This window comes from Suricata suricatta, chromosome 16, assembly GCF_006229205.1.
Source record: "Suricata suricatta isolate VVHF042 chromosome 16, meerkat_22Aug2017_6uvM2_HiC, whole genome shotgun sequence".
Taxonomy (NCBI): Eukaryota; Metazoa; Chordata; class Mammalia; order Carnivora; family Herpestidae; genus Suricata; species Suricata suricatta.
In genome coordinates this window covers 56,070,776-56,087,779 of record NC_043715.1, presented here as the reverse complement: position 1 = coordinate 56,087,779, position 17,004 = coordinate 56,070,776, and the positions used below count along the sequence as shown (strand labels likewise).

Below are 17,004 nucleotides of genomic sequence, written 5' to 3'. Positions count from 1 at the left end.
TTTTGACAAAGTAGGAAAGAGTATCCGATGGAAAAAAGACTGCCTCTTTAGCAGGTGGTGCTGGGCGAACTGGACAGCAACTTACTTATACTCTTAAAGACAAAATCCCAAGTCTTTATTGGGGCTGTTAGAGAGCCCTGCACGTTCAGTCCCTATTGAGTCCCTCACTGTTTTCCCATCTCCAGCTCTTCCGGAATTGCCCCGGTTTTTTGCACAGGCAAAGCCATTCCCTGGCTCTCTCCCAGAAGCTGTCCCTCTGCCCAGATTCTCCCCCACCCTCCACTCCACTTTCCCAGGCCAGCAGTTTATCAGCCACCACACTCCTGCGGAAACTCCACGTTACCATATCTGCACACGAGGTCAAGTCCCTTTCACCCAAGGTCATCGCCACCGCTTTCCTTGGAGCACTTCCTATGGACCAGGGATCTCAGTGCTTCTCCTCTTCGAGGCGCAGAAGAGATGTGACGCCTTCAGAGTCTTTGTTTTTTGTTGTTGTTGTTTTTAAGGAAATGATGTGCCACTTTTACTCTCTCTGCTGACGAGGCCTCCACGGTCTTGGGAAGTGTTGGAGCCAAAAGGTGATGAAAGAACCCTGGGGGTGTGAGTCACCCCAAAGGCCAACCTGGAACACCGAACCCGGGTGTTGATGAGTAGCAGCAAACATCCCATTGCCATGAACTACTGGTATTTTGAGGTTGACTTGTTTAAAAAATGGAGATTAGTACAAGTTACATATCACTGCTGCAATTCTATAATTTTCTTTTTTTTTTTTAATTTATTTTTGAGAGACAGAGAGAGATAGTGGGAACAGGGGAGGGTCAGAGAGAGAGGGAGACACAGAATCCGAAGACAGGCTCCAGGCTCTGAGCTGTCAACACAGAGTCCGACGCGGGGCTCAAACTCACGATCCGTGAGATCATGACCTGAGCCGAAGCTGGACACTTAACCGACTGAGCCACCCAGGCGGCCCAATTCTATAATTTTCTGAACAGTGCAATGTGCGTCCTCCTCATTAGATCGTGAGCTCCTGTGGTTTTTGCTCCTCCAATATTTGGCACAGACGCGAACCCCTGAGAGGCACTCGATCAATATATATTGGCTTAAGGGGAAAAAAGGAAACTCACCATATGACATTTGTCAACAGTTATTATCCTTGGAGAGGCGACTTGCTTAAGGTGCCATGTTTCACTTGAGACATTTGTGTGTAACACCCCCGTCGGTGCTCAGAACCCGTCTCCATACCCCAGGGCCAGGGCTATAGGCTGGACAGTCTTTTTTCCATCAGATACTCTTTCGGGGTTTGGCGCAGAGACAATGTTCCGGGGTCATGAGTGTGTGTGAGAAAGTGTAGGTTGGGAGGCAGGCCTCTCCCAAACCCGGCCAAGGGAACGAGGAACTAGGTCTCGTGGATGCCGTTCTGCAGAACGCGGGTAAGGAAACCACAGACAGCGTGCTTGGAACTGGGTCTCTGACCTCCACGCCCTGTTCACCTGTGTCCGCGGCTGGGAGTGCAGGGAAATGCCCATCACCCATTGCGCCCGTGGCTGCAGACCAGCGAGGAGTCACGGGGCGGCCAAAGCCGCAGCTGGTGATTCCTGGTTGGACACATACCCAGGGGTCACCCGGTCTTGGGTCCTGCCCCTTGTGCTTGGAGATAAAGGGAAATGAATGAGCCATGGGGAACCCTTCAATCCCAAAGTCAAGACCCAAGAGAATGAGAAAGGAAGACCCAGCAGCTAGCCCTTCTTCTCCCGGCTGGTTGTGGGGAACACGCTTAGGAATTCCCTGAGCCGCACCTGTGGGTTCACCAGCCATGGGATGCTCACACCCAATTTTGGGTAAACGAGATTAGGTAACTAAGTATAGAGAGGTGGGGCAAGGCCCCAGTACAAAGGTATAGGAGGTAAGCAAGGTTAGGCACTAAGGACAAAGCCCCCCCCCCCCCCCCCCCCCCCGCCCTTAGTACTATAGCAGAGAGCTGTTCTCTCTTTCTTGTTCCCTGGACCAGTTTTAGGTAAACAGAGGTGCTGCCTCACATCTGCTGTGAACAACCTTCCGCCCGGCCACCAGCACCAGGACTTTGCTTTGTGTTAACCTGAACCGCTAACCCTGCAAATCTCCAAGACCCCCTTTCCCTCACGCCCATGAGTTAATGCTCACGGTCTCATGGTCTCTCTGTGCACGTGCATCACCATGTTTGTAAGCCTTCTGAGCCTAATAGAAATGGAGCAAGGACCCTTACCCAGGGTTCCTGCCTTCTCCCGGACATTAGCCATCTCTTGCATTTGAACCCAGCATCCTGCTTTCTTGCTAGACAAGACAGAACCCTAGACCCGGAGTTTACAACAGCCGGTTGTGACAACGACCTTCAAGTTTGCTGAGACGCAGGGTGTGTTTTGGAGGAAATGCGGGATGGCGTCTCTGTCATGTTACCTGGAAGCCCGCTTCGGCAACTTCCTGTTGCCTCCGGAGGAGACCGGCACCTCGGATGGTGCACAGGTCGGAGGGGTTGTAAGAACACACTCCTTTGTTACATACACTCACATGTGCTTCTTCTCCAGACTGCTTCCCACACGAGACAGAGGGGTCCAGTCATTCACCAGAAGAGTGTGCGGTTTTCTCTTCACCAGGAGGGGACTCCCCCGGGGGCTTTATTGTCCAATCTCCCTCACAACCACGTGGGACCGTAATAACTGCTTGTAGCCAGGAAATCTGGCAGAAAGAATGTGTCACCTCCACACTGGTGACTTTTGCAAGTGGACACACATTCTCTATTCTCTCTCTTTCCGTTGGTTGGAAGTGGAGAAGGCTGCTGCCAGGAGCGTGGCAGGGCCACGGGATGGAAGAAGCTGGTATGTTTCTGAATCATCTTAGAGAGGACATTCCAACTCCTCCCAGGAAAAGCCATGTTGCTCATTTACTAGAGAGGGAAGTAACTCCCTTCGCGTTAAGACACTGGCGTCTTAGAGCTGACTCGTGGCTGCGGCTGGAGTCACCCTCCCTTACATCCTGACGGGAGTTAAACAATTTATGGTCGGCTGTGTGATTCTGTCTCCTCATCGGATGGGAGCGCTGTTGAGCACAGGGACTGTCTCTGCTTTATTCCCTCCTGTATCCCAAATACCAAAAACATGACAGTCAACGGATCCATTTTGGTCATTGGCTTCCGAAGAAAAAGAATTCACAAACTCATTTGTGAAAGTTGACAGAGGGTCGATGTGGTTTGTCCAAGGTCACGGAGTCTGGGAAACAGGATGGAAGGAAGAGCTCATTGTGTCTGACCTTCCAGCCCGCACTTTGCAACTCTGTTACATCTTGGAAACCCCGTTGCCACTCTACACCCGTTAGAGTGGCCAGAATCCCAAACACCGATGTACGCTGGCCGGATTGGGGCACCAGGAACACTCATTCCCTGCTGGTGGGAAGAGCAAAACAGTATCAATGGCGTGGGGGGTGGGTGTAGGGCTGTGCTCTCCAGCAAGGCGGCCACTAGCCACATGGGCTGCTGAGCGCTGACAAGAAGCCACCTAGGATGCCCTGCAGAGGCTTCCAGAAGCTCAGAGAAACCCAAGATACATGCAAACAAAACAGCGTCCACTGCTTCAAAGTGAATTCATCCAAGGGTGCCTGGATTAAGCATCCAACTTTGGCTCAGGTCATGATCTCACAGTCCAAGGGTTCAAGCCCCATGTCGGGCTCTATGCTGACAGCTCAGAGCCCCGAGCCTGCTTTTGGGTTCTGTGTCTCCTTCTCTCTCTGCTCCCCACCTGCCCCTGCTCTATCTCTCTCAAAAATAAATAAACATGAAAAAAAATAGATATCTACAATAAACATATCTGACAAAGAACTCCGATGTGTAATAAGAAAAAGAGAAAAATTCCTGCTGTGGTCAAAACAGGGGGGCAACTCAATTTCTTTAAAATGAGGAAATGAGAAAAAGACTCACACAGACACTTCACACACACACACACACCCAAATGACCAAAATCATATGAAAATGTTCCCAGCAGCATTAGTCATCAAAGTAAAGGCAAACGGCAACCACAGTTAAGATACCGCTAGCAGTAATGGTGTGGATGAAGGGAGAAGGTGTGAAACTGGTAGTTGGTGAGGAGGTGCAGAACACTCACGTGCACCGCGCACAAATGGATACAGTCACTCTGAAAAACATTGGCCACACCTACTAAAGGTGCATGAACACATAGCAGGAAACACGACAATCACACTCCCAGGTTTACAACAGACCGGCACACATACGCTCATCAGTAGACGTGCCTTAGAATGTCATCCTAACGTGTCCAATATTGTCCATCCTAGACGAGACGCTGAATAAACGCTCACCAACACTGAATGGGCAATTATGTACCCTGTGACTGTGTTATTCACGCAACAGAATATTCTTGAGCAGTAAGAATTGAAGGTCTACAATTTCAGACATTATTATGGGTAAATCTTACAAACATTTGGTGGAGTGAAAGGAGCTAGACACACTCAAAGAGACTGTAGAGTCTATTTAAGATCTGTGTAAAGAACCCAAATGAGCAGGGGCGCCTGGGGGGCTCGGTCCGTTAAACATCCGGCTTCAGCTCCGATCATGATCACGTGGTTCGTGGGTTTGAGCCCTGCGTCGGGCTCTGTGCTGACAGCTCAGAGCCTGGAGCCTGCTTCCGATTCTGTGTCTCCCTCCCTCTCTGGCCCTCCCCGGCTCACACTCTCTATCTCTCTCTCTTTCAAAAATAAGTAAACATTACATTTTTTTTTTTGAGACTCCAAACAAGCAAATTGAATCCTGGCTGTTAGAAGTCACGATATCCGTTATTTCTGGAAAGAACTAACTACAAAGCAGGATGCAGGGGACTTACGTGCTGCCGACAGCGTGGTCCACTTACGAATTAGTGTGGTGCTGATGCACAGGCTCCCGTTTCTGGAAATTCAACAAGCTGTGCATCTGATACGTGCCCTCTTCGTCTCTTGTGCTTCTGTACAAGGTAACACACACGCGCATCCTGAGACACATCACAGTGAAACTGCGGAAACACAGACACAAAAATCCTAACAGCATTGGGAGGAAAAAGGGCACATTGTTTTCAAAGGAGCAGCGACAGTGTTCACGGTGCACCCACGACAGAGGTGACCGGGCTCCGCAGTGGCGGGGTGCTGCCTCCGGGTGCTGAGCAGGGCCTCCAACCTCCACCTCCAAGCAGGAGCACCCCGCCCAGCACCCCAGCTGAGAACAGGAAAAACTATGTGCCACCAGCAGACAGGACCAAAAGTCGAAAAGGTTCGATTGCTCTTGCCCTGGAAATGGAGACACGCAGGACAGAAGGAAGAGCCAAGGAAAGGGTATATCTTGGAGGACAGACAGGAATCTGGAAGGATTTCGTTCATAATGGATGGAGAAGACGTTGGCACATGCTTATTCTGTATTTGAAGAGATTTCAAAAATCACTCTCCGTCGGGGCGCCTGGCTGGCTCAGTCGGTGGGGCATGTCACTTTTGATGTCAGGGTTGTGAGTTGGAGCCCCACATCGGATGTAGAGATGACTTAAAAAAAACTTTAACAGGGGCGCCTGGGTGGCTCAGTTGTCGGAGCGTCTGGCTTCGGCTCAGGTCATGATCTCACGGTTTGTGGGTTTGAGCCCCGCATTGGTCTCTGTGCTGACAGCTCAGAGCCTGGAGCCTGGAGCCTGCTTCAGATTCTGTGTCTCCCTCTCTCTCTCTCTGACCCTCCCCCGCTAATGCTGTCTCTCTGTCTCTCAAAAACAAAAAAACTTTAAAAAATCACTGGCTGACAGTAGGCGGATGTACATGCATGTGGTGACAGTGTTTATAAAAACCCTCAAGGGAAATGTAACAAGATTTCCAATGTTGTTTACTTTAGGGGCGGGAGGAATGGGGCAGGATGGGATACACCAGAACAGACACAGTTTGACCTGTTTTCCTGCAGGATGTTGATTTCACAGGGTTTGTCTTGCTATGCTGCTCTGTTTCACTTTTCTTCCGTGGGTTTCTGGGCCTTGACCATGGGTGTGGGGCTGTGTGTCTAAGGATCCACCTCCCGGAAGACAACACTTGCCTGGAGGCATTTGCCAGTCTCTGCGGTGTAAGCACTCAGAACTACGAGACATGCACCGAAAGAACAGAGCCCGGTGCTCTCGGTCAAGGGTCAGGAAGCGATTTGAGCTGGCTGACTCCGCCACTGAAGAGAGCACTAAGGAAAGTGAAAACTGTGTTCACCCAAGGGCCTAGGCCCAGAGGGGTGCCCACAAGAAAAATAGAGGTTAGGAAGGGGGAGGGAAGGAGTGTGCAAAGGAGAGGGAGGGAGAGAGACTGAGGAGGGAGGGAGGGAGGGAGAGGGAAGCAGGGGGAGAGGGGAGGAGGGAGAGGAAGGGGGAGGGAGGGGGAGGCAGGGGAAGGAGGGAAAGAGAAATCTTATTTGGCCAACAAATAAGAGGATTTAGATAGGGGTGCCTGGGTGGCTCAGTTTGTTCAGCAACCGTTTCCTGGTTTGGGCCTGGGTCACGATCTGGCGTTTCAGCCCGGCTTCTGCATCGGGCTCTGGGCTGACAGTGTGGAGCCTGCTTGGGATGCTTCCTCCCTCTCTCTCTCTCTCTCTCTCTCTCTCTCAAAGTAAATAATAAACATTAAATAAAAGGAGGATTTTAGATAAAATTCTCAGCAAATAGATTTTATATGGATCATACGTTGCCAGTTGTCTGGAATTTCAAGAAACATTTGTTACGGAATCTGGTCTGGACCACCCGGTGCAAGAGCCACGCGGCACTGAGATCTCGGAAGGTACAGGTCTGTTTCACGCCGGTGGCTCAGAGATCAGTCTCCAGAGGTCTGAGCACAGAGCCTAAGCAGAGTGGCAAGCGGAGTGGGAAGGAAAACCCGGGACGGGAGCCTTCAGGAAGGGGCTGGAGTCCCCCTAGCAGTCCTGTCCACCATCTTACAACAGATTTTCCCCATTGTTTCCCCCTTTGATGCCCCCATTAACAGATCCAGTCTTTATTGGAGGGCTTCATCTTTATTACTGACTGGTTCTTTCCCTTAGTTCCCTGCCCGTGCTTGTGACTATTCCGGACTGGTTCACAAAGTCTCCCAAGAAGTTGCAGGTGCCCTTTCCCTCTGCCAAGAAGAGGTCAGTGCCCGTCTGTTCTGGAGGGCATTTCCTGTCAGGAAACTTATTTGGCTCTGCAGGGACACTAGGGAGTCAGCCGCTTGTTGGTCCCACAGAAGAGCCTGTGCCTCTGATGCCAGTCCCTGTCCCCATGGCTATTTCTGCCCCCCAGGAGTATGGTAGCAACCCTGCTCGCTTAGCAGGGGAGAGCCTCTTGGTACCCATGGCTGTGGATGGGCATCTGGAGAGCGCGTGCGCCTGGCCAAGGGCACACTCTGGCTACATGTGTGGGGAGAGAGGACTCACCGAGTCCGGAGGTGCTGGGGAGACCGGGCGTGGCGGAGTACCGGGAACCAGGGGGTTCATCTAGCAGGTTCTTTCTCAGGATCACCGGGGAGACTTTGTGGAGATTGGGACTTCTGTGACCTTCCGTGGGCCACTTTGTCGAGGTGACTAAGACCCTAGTCTGTCCCTGTTTGTGCAGGCAAGTTGCACCCATGGCGGAAGGGTTGGGCAATCTCTAACCAGGAGTCGGTACAGGAACTGACCAGGGTGATCTGGGAATCTGGCGACAACATGCCAAATGCGGAGGATGGTTGGGACACCTAAGGGTCACTCTAAGGGCCATCCTACACCAACAATGGGCCATTCTTTTTTTTTTTAATGCTTATTTATTTTTGAGAGGGAGAGAGACAGAGCATGAGTGGGGGAGGGGCAGAGAGAGAGGGAGACACAGAATCTGAAGCAGCTCCAGGCTCTGAGCTGTCAGTACAGAGCCTGATGTCAGGCTCAAACTCATCAATTGTGAGATCATGACCTGAGTCAGATGCTCAACTGACTGAGCCACCCAGGTGGCCCCAAAGTGGGCCATTCTAATTCCCATAATTCCATAGTCTCCCACAAAACCCCTTGTTTGCACAGTCCCAACCCCATAATGTCCCTGTATCCCCGTGAGGCAGTGTTGCAAAGACAGACAGGGTTTGGGGTGACCCCCCCAATGAGGAGACCAGTCAGATGCCGGTCTAACCATATCCAGAAGGAACTTAGACGCTTAGCCATAGTGGTCTCAGCTTTGTGACTTACGATCAGAAACTATTTCGATGCCATCATAGACTGTATGCCATTCACCATGGAATCACAGACGGGTCCACTCAGACAACACAGGCTTTTGGGGATCTTGTGGGTGCTCACCCGTGGAGCCACAGACTCAAACCTGGCAGGCAAGGCAGACCGAGCTGCACATTCACACTCACACACACACCGGACAGAGGTTATTACATTCCCTCCCACAGGACTCCTACAGAGGAGACCACTGGGGTCTCCGGGGAGTGATGGGCTCCCCCTTCCACTGCTATGGGTGGGCCGGACAGGACAGACTTAGGGCCCAGGCCTTACCGGTTTCCGATGTCAGTTCCAGATCCTCACCTGACAAATCTCCTTGAGTCTGGCTGGAACCGCAGAGCAGGGCAGGCCCGAGGCAACCCAGCAGGAGACGCGGAACATCAGGCCAGGCTCGCCTTCTGCTTTGCAAGTCCTCATTCCGTCACTGCCTCGCCATTTTCTCACCATTTTCCCAAACCAGTGGTGACAACGGGTCAGCGCAGTTGGGTTTCTGGGTCAGGGAACCAAACGTTATGGAATCTGGTCTGGATCACCCGGTGGAAGAACCAAGAGGCACTTGGAGATCTTGGAAGGGAGGAGGTGTATTTTACACTTTAGCAGCTGCGACCATTTCTAGTCTGTCCCGGGGACAAGCTGAGTGGGGAAAGAAAACCCGGAATGGGAGTCTGGGTCAGGGACTGGAGTTCCCCTATGGGTCCATCTTATAACAGATTTCCCTCATCACATTCAGTAACTCGTTGATCTTCATGAAGGAAAATTGAGGGCTCTGTGAGGGATACTGAGTCAAAATTCTAGTTGGAATAATCATTTGAATTTGTATGTTTCAAAAATTTTTACAAGAATACTTATATATTCAGTTAGTAAAGAAATACTGTAAATAACAATACTATGAGGCACCTCGGTGGCTCAGTCAGTTAAGCGTCTGACTTCGGCTTGGGTCACGATCTCACAGTCTGTGGGTTTGAGCCCCATGTCGAGCTCTGTGCTGACCGCTCAGAGCCGGGAGCCTGCTTCCCATTCTGTGTCTCCCTCTGTGTCTGCCCCTCCCTGGCTCACACTCTGTCTGTCTGTCTGTCTCTCCAAAATAAATAAACCCTTAAAAATTGTTTTAAATAATAATACTCTGAAGTTAAGTAAAAAGAGGAAAGAAAAAAGGGTTTAAAGTTTTGAGACAAGTTAAGCATTTGGTGATGCCAAATTGTGATCACTTTGGAGGTGACTCCTGGACAGAGATGGGGTTCGTGTCTGCCACTGTTTGGGGGGTTCAGTTTGCCACACAAGCCTTGGTTCTCCTGTAGAAAAAACTTTCCAGGAAGCCAAGGCCTTTTCTCTGCCCAGCACAGACCGAAAACCGCTCATTGTTCCCGATGATCGCTCGCTTGCAGAGGGCCTAAACCACAATGGGGTACCTACCACACCACATCCTATGCATTTTGAAAAACTGTAGATACAATTGCCATGCAACATTGTGCGAACTGAAGGCAAACAAGAGGTTGATTAGATACCTTGTAGTGTAACCAGCACCCCCATATTTACATCCTTACCGTTTCCTCTCATTTGCGCAGCAACTGAGATCTGGTCTCTCAGCAGGTTCAGACTACAATTTAGATTTGTGTTTGGAACGTTTAGACGACAGTTGTGTTGCCTGTCATCGCTGTGCTGTGCCAGGCTTCCAGGGATCATTTATCTACTCAGGCAAATACACCCCCTTAAACGGCTTCTCCAGCAGTGCCCTCGCCCCAACACCTCTGACCACCATTTCACTCTGGCTTTTCACAGAACTCTCTCTCTTTCTTTTTAAGCAGAACTCACATTTCATGTTGCATCTTGTGTCGCTGGAGTCCTGTAGATTTGGCTGTGCAAACGCCCAGTCTATATTTAATTTACAAGGGTTGTGTGTGTATTTGAAGCTATGAAAGGAAAGGTCAGTCGGTACCGTGCAAGGGTCCAAAGAAGGCTTCTTTTGGAAGACGTGCTACGCTTATCCTGAAGTGAGACTTGACATAAATATTCTCCAGCTGGGAGTCAAAATCTTAGAAGAACACCAAGGTGGAGGGGCTTTCTGAGAGTAGTGAGGGCTGATAGCTACGCATCACCTTCCATTAAAACAAACAAACAAGCAACAGACCAGAGTCGCCAGCCTGATGGGCCCTGTGACTTCTGGCTTCCGAGAGGCCCATAGGTATGGATACTTACAGCCACTCCTGTTCTAAGTGGACAGCACACCCTCCCTGGTCCATGCAGTGCGCGCATGTTCAAGGTATGAATGGGGACCCAACCAGGAAAGGAGACTCTTCCATGTATTTAAAAGAGAGAAAGAACCAAATGCAGTGTGTGCTCTGAATGGAATCCCGGCACAGAGAAAGAATATGGGGGGGGGGGGATATAACACCCAGATGAAGTCTGTAGTTTAGTTAATTACTGTATCAACAGCGTTAATTGCTTGGTTCTGACAGCTTCAGCTCAGTTATGTAAAATATTGACGTTGGATGAAGGGCAGATGGGAACTCACTGAGTCTTTGCAACTTCTCTGCGATTCCCACATTGTTTCAGGGTAAGAAGTTTGCTTAGGAAACGCTATCAAACACGGGCGCCCCGGGGGCTCAGTCGGTTAGGGGTCCTGCTCTTGATTTCGGCGGCTCAGGCCATGATCTCACAGCTCCTGAGCTCTGGCTCCTTGCTGGCAGTGCAGAGCCTGCTTGGGATTCTCTCGCCCCTCTCCCCCGCCTCTCAAAATAAATAAATAAGCTAAAAAGGGTTATCAAACAAATAGTGTTTTCCAAAGAGGAAAAAAAATGAAAAAAAGAAAGAAGCCTAGCAGTTTCTGGGGAGCGAAGGGTCACGGAGATCTTTCAGCTGTGATGGACATCTCCCCACGACGGTGGCTTCTCGGCTTCCGGAGTCCATGGATTGGCACATATTTGCGGACAGTTTGTTGTGTGAAAACTATACCTCAATAAAGCTGGTTAAAAATCACTAATGAAGACTAAACAAAAAACAGAGAGGGATGGGGAGGATTTCATGCGCGGAGGCCTCACCCAAGTGAAGGCGGGCAGACCATAAGGCCTGCCGTGGCCAGGGTGGCCAGGGTGCGCGCCGCGTTCCCGAGAAAGCAGGCAGGGCCGCTGGGGCTGCGTGCCCGCAGGTCACCCCCAGAGCTGGGACGGGGACTGGCGGGAGCAGGAGCCCCCGGGAGATACAGCAGCCTGGGCCTTGCGTGTGTCGTGCGTCGGGAGTCTGCTCCTTCCAGCTCCTTCCTGGGGGTGCGCGCAGGGACCAGGGATGGAAAAGGAGAGAACAGAGAGGAGCGGATGCTGAGGGGGAGAGGGAGGGGGAAGGAGGGAGGGCGGGAAGGAGGAGAACGACAGAGCCGGGGAGAGACGCAGAGATCTGTGGGCGAACCCATGTGGAGGAAAAGACCAGAAGGATGCAGACTCGTGGTGCTGGCTGGCCTTAGTCATGTTCCAGGAGCGAGCATTTTTGACCTCCTGTTGCAAAACACAGAGTGTTGGCAGCCCTCAGAAATGGGCGAGTAATTTCACTTCGCTCTTGTGACGAAGTGGAAGTTTTTGGGATTCTGGCTTAGCAAAGGGAGAGTCTCCCAGACTCCTTGACCCGGGTGACCTCGTGGTCTGCAAGGCCACGGAGAGGAGGCTTCACCGGTCATGGTCGAGGGAGAGGCGGGTTCAGCCTTCAGCTGACGCTGGGAAACCCAACTTCCTTTAGTTTCTGCCTGCGTGGCCCCCACGTCGTTTTCATTTCCTTAAGTCACTTAAGAAGATTCTTAAGATACTGTATTACACAATTTTAGGCTTTTAAAAATAATTATTCTGTTTTAAGATGGCACATTGGTCCAAAGACCAATTGACATTTTGACAGAAAATCTAGAATGTTTGCTGTTTCCTTATTAAGAATTCCAGGGGGCGCCTGGGTGGCTCAGTCGGTTGAGCATCTGGCTTCGGCTCAGGTCATGATCTCACGGTTCATGGGTTCGAGCCCCGCGTCAGGCTCTGTGCTGACCGCTAGCTCAGAGCCTGGAGCCTGTCTTCAGATTCTGTGACTCCTTCTCTCTCTGACCCTCCCTTGCTCACGCTCTCTCTCTCTCTTGCTCTCTCTCTCTCTCTCAAAAATAAATAAAAAACATTAAAAAAAAAAAAGAATTCCAGGACTAGGGGGCCTTAGGGTTAGTTTGGCAACTCAGGGAGCGAGATCTGAGGATCCTAGACCTCACCTGCTTCGGCCCCCACTGTTTCTGTGTTGTGTCCAGGCTTGTGGCCTCATGGCTGTGAGGAGGCTGCTGGGACTCCACCCATCACGTCATGATGATACAGCTGCCGGTGAAGGACAGGAGTAAAGAGGGCAGAGGTCTCAAGAGACCCTCTGTTATTAAGGGAGACATAGGCTCCCGGATACTGTGATATATCTCCTTTAGCATCATCGGCGGCACCTGGTCATGGGCCCCACTCTGCACTGATGACTGTCAATGGGATTGTAGGTTGTCTCAACCCAGACTCTCCTCCCCCAGCGCAGCCCCAAGCTAGAGCCATTCCAGCAGCACAGGCATCCGTATACGGTGAGCAGTGACCTCCGTGCAGCCGTGGTCAGTGTCTGCACAGCCACCACCTGGGAGACAGGCCTCCCCTGTCGTCAGAGACAGTGGTCACCAGACTCTGGCAGCCTCCTGTCCCGCTGGGCTCTGTGGGGCAGAAGCCTTCCCCCGCCCTGGTGCTCTGCGCCAGCCCCCAGCCAGGTGCCCCCATTTGGCCCCAGGCCCCCGCTCTGCCTCCTGATGGTCCACCACTTCTGCATTCTGCAGGTGCTGATGGGGGAAGCTGGGGGAAGTTGGGAACTCGCGTTGGCAGGATATTTGTAAAGCCCTCAGCACCGACTGAGAATGTAGCCATGGCCTCATATTAATACTCCGAGGAGGATTTCTGCCTTCCCATTTTACACATGAGGAAGCGGTGTGAAGTGGCATAACCCTTGCCCAAGGACGGACAGCTGTTGTGACCGCCCAGGGACTCGGGTCGTCGTGTGCACAGATCCGTGCTCCACCTTGTCCCAGAGGCCAAGGACGGTGTCCCCTCAGGGGCTCCTCTGGGGAGGGGTGCTGGCTCAGCTGAGCAGGGGGCGGGGGGAGGAAGCATCTCCAGGACGCCCAGGCCCTCGCTCTGCCTCGGTGGTGGGAAGAGTGGGAAGGGCAGGCGGGCGTTCTTCCCCTTTGTGGAGACAGCTGATGTAGAAACGCCAAGACGTGCCCCAGCAGACACATCCTGTCCCCTCTCAGTGCAGACTCTGTCTTTCCACCCACTGGCCCCGGGCGGGTGCAGGCCACAGGGGTCTGGACATGTGTCCCCATTCCACCACCTTCCTGGCCCTCGGTGAGTCCTGGAGTGCAGGCAAAGGGTTCGAGGGACAGAGGGGGCGGGGTGGGGGGTCCTGGGGAGGGGGTCCGCTTCCCTTCCCAGGCCTGACTCCTGTCTAGAAGACTCTGGGGCTCTGGGGGGGCAACGTGGGGCCCTTGCCCCAGACCCCGGTCAGACCACGCAGGTGCAGTCCTAGAAACGGCTCCTGGGTCTGGAGACAAATTCAGACTCTAGAGGGGCTGGCGGAGAGAAGAGACTCAGCGAGCAAGCAGGGTGGTGGCTCCAGCTGCCGAGGAGACGGGCCGGCGCCCCTCTCACCGCAGCCTGTCTTCCAGCGCTCTGCCTGGGCCCGGGCCTCCACGCTCAGAAAGGTGAGTCTGCTCCCCATCCTCTCGGGACCCCAAAAGGCAGCTCTCGACTGAGGGTGCTGACCCGGGTAGGAGGCCCTGAGGTCCTGAACTGCAAGCAGTCCCAAGTGTCTGACCCTCGTCTGGTCTCTCCCTAGGCTCCCCCTGGCTCCTGACAGCCCCCACCCCCGCCGACAGTTCAAACCCCGCAGGACCCGGCTGAGTCCGCGGCTCCCCCACACAAGCCCAGACGCCCCCAGCACCCCTGGGCAGAGAGCAAGACGGCCACCGAGGCGGTGTCCTTGATTCCAACCCCTCACCCTCCATAGACAACACATCACCCAGTGACAGGATTTGAAATGATCCTTTTATATATCATTCTTGGCTGAAGTATTAACTCCTTAGAGTCCTTTCATCATTTCTGTTCAGATTGAATGAGCCCCGAGACCCACGCTCCGCTCCTGGGCGCAGACCTGCCCGGTCCCCACGCTGCCCGCTCACTGCTCACTCCTCCCTCCTTTCTCTCTCACACACACCACACTCCCCCCTGTCCTGCCCCACTCATGGGCTGACTTCTCCTGCCCAAGTCCCTCTGCTCAGCCTGGGCCAGTCACAGGGCCCCTCTGCTCTCAGCTCAGATGCCTCTTCCCTCCGATCCCGCGCCCCCCTCCAGATTCCCGCACTCACCCCGAGGACACACGTCGCAGTTTGTCTCTGCAAACTTGGACAACTGTTCCATCAGTGTCCTCTGCGCTTTCAGCCCCGAGAGGGTGGGGATCATGCGTGTGTTTCTCATGTTTGTGGAGCCAGTGGCACATGGAGGGCATCTGTCCACGGATGGGTCTGGCGGAAGGAAGGAGGGAAGGAGGGAGGAGGGAGGAAGAAAGAGAAAGAAAAGGCAGTTAAATGAGCAAATACACCTCTCTCCGCTCCAGCCTCTGAGGCATTTTGTAACTTTAATGTCACCTTCCTGTTTCAAGGCTGCAAACTTTCTCTGCCTCCAGCCTAGTTGAGGCAGATGAGGTTTTTCAAGAACAACATGAAAGTCGAAATTAGGCTTAGATGAAGGCAGAAAATACAGAGGAAGCTGGACATGAGGAGTCCACAGAAGGCTTGCATCGTATATATACATCTATGCGTTAGCGATTTATACTTTTATGTTTATATATGATACGTGTATATATTTAAGTGGAATGTATTTATATATCTATATAAATATAAACACATAACATGGTGTAAAATGTAAAATTTTAGATCTATAAATTTAAATGTATTAGAATATATATCTTTATATTAAATATATAAGTAATATAATCAATATAATAAAATGCACATATGAATATAGTGTGCAGTATTACATATGACATAATGTCATACATTATATTACACATCATGTGCTGCTGTGATTTATATATGTTAAGTGTCAACACAAATACACTGTGGGGCACCTGGGTGGCTCAGTCGGTTAAGTGTCTGACTTCAGCTCAGGTCATGATCTCAGGGTTTGTGGTTCGAACCCTGTGTCGGGCTCTGTGCTGACAGCTCAGAGCCTGGAGCTGCTTCGGATTCTGTGTCTCCCTCTCTCTCTGCCCTTCCCCTGCTCACTCTCTGTCTTTGTCTCTCTCTCAAAAATAAACATGAAAAAAAATTTAAACAGTAAATACATGCCATCTAATAGTATATATGTATAGTTGAGATATAAATCATATATATAGCTTACATAAGAAATTTTAAGTTATATATAATTATAATTATTTATATCAACTAAATTATACACATAAATGCACACATCTATATCTGTATACATATATAATGATATATATATATACATATATAAGTTGAACACAGAATTTAAAGTGTGTATTTATATTTATTATGCATTGGTGGGGTGGGGTTCTGGGTCAAGACCGTGGACAAGGTGCTGAGGGAGGGAATCTCCAGGAGCTGAAGTTTTCTTTCTTTCTTTCTTTTCTTTTTTTTTTTTTTTTTTTGAAGTTTTCTTTCTTAAAGACCCGTTCTAGGGGGACATGCATTTCCTCAAGGCAGTTTTTCTCCCACTTGACATGAGGACCCTGAGACTTGGTCACACCTTGGGCTTCCCTCAGGGTGACCCGGGCTGAGCAGGCTGGGGCCCCAGGTGTCGGCCACAGAGTGTGGCTCCCTCCCTGCCCGCGGCCACTGGGGGGACTGAGGGGGCTAGGATGGAAACAGCAGAGAAGGATGACCGAGTCGTGTGGGGACCGGGGACCACAGGAGGGGGAGGGTGGTCATGCTCTAAAGGATTGTGATTGACGTTTGCCCAACTCTGGGACTTTGCTTTCAATTGCCCCTAGCGCCCCGCAGGGGTGAATTGTGTGTTATGGTGAGTCCCCCACAGACGGCCCCTGAAAGCCTGCTCTGCTTCCCCGCCAGGGTCCCTGCCCCCACCCCTCATCCACGCCGAGCCCGGCCCTGAGGTCCCTCTGGGGCAGCGCGTGACCATCGTGTGCCGCAGCCTCGCCGCCTACGAGGTATTCCGCCTGGAGAAGGAGGGCGGGGTCTTCCAGCAGGATGTGCACCAGAGATCACCCCGGAACACAGAGGCCAGATTCCGCATCGCCGCGGGCACAGGTGCCGGCGGGCGTTACCAGTGCCTCTATCACGTAGGCGACACCTGGTCTGACCGCAGTGAGACGCTAGCGCTCGTGGTGACAGGTGAGGACACCTGTGCTCTGCCCTTAGACTTCTCTGGTGCTGCGTAATGCCAGATGGGGCCTCAGACGGGTGCTCAGGGCGCAGAGGGCGGGCGGGGCGGGACAGACCCCTCGGCCTCCGCAGGGCATCGGTCCTTCCTCTGCCCTGCTCACAGACACTCCTGGGGACGTGGGCTGCTCCCCACCACGGACCTGCAACCCAACCGGTGAGTGACCTTGCAGGAGGGGGCAGGGTGAGGGGCAGCTCTGAGCTGAGGGGCTGGGCCGGGCTCGGATTAGGGGCCGGTGACGCCACAGTGCCCCCTGCGGGGCGCCGGGACAGGCCTGGGGGAACTTTGTGCAGGGCGCTAAGA

The 17,004-nt window shown here is 52.1% G+C and overlaps 1 protein-coding gene across 7 annotated transcripts in view; it reads left to right on the top strand.

Annotated features, from left to right (window-relative positions):
* Nucleotides 1-13,484: 13,484 nt before the first annotated feature.
* LOC115280056 (leukocyte-associated immunoglobulin-like receptor 1) overlaps nucleotides 13,485-17,004 on the top strand; it is a 7,622-nt gene continuing 4,102 nt past the window's right edge. The window contains exons 1-4 of one of the 7 annotated variants that reach the window (XM_029924715.1): nucleotides 13,485-13,626; nucleotides 13,947-13,982; nucleotides 16,371-16,652; nucleotides 16,807-16,857. In XM_029924715.1, coding sequence (XP_029780575.1) covers nucleotides 13,593-13,626; nucleotides 13,947-13,982; nucleotides 16,371-16,652; nucleotides 16,807-16,857 — 403 coding nt within the window. In that variant the 5' untranslated portion in view covers nucleotides 13,485-13,592. Of the gene's footprint in view, nucleotides 13,627-13,946; nucleotides 13,983-16,370; nucleotides 16,653-16,775; nucleotides 16,858-17,004 lie in introns of all 7 variants that reach the window. The other 6 variants (XM_029924713.1, XM_029924710.1, XM_029924714.1 and 3 more) reach the window with 6 other exon arrangements.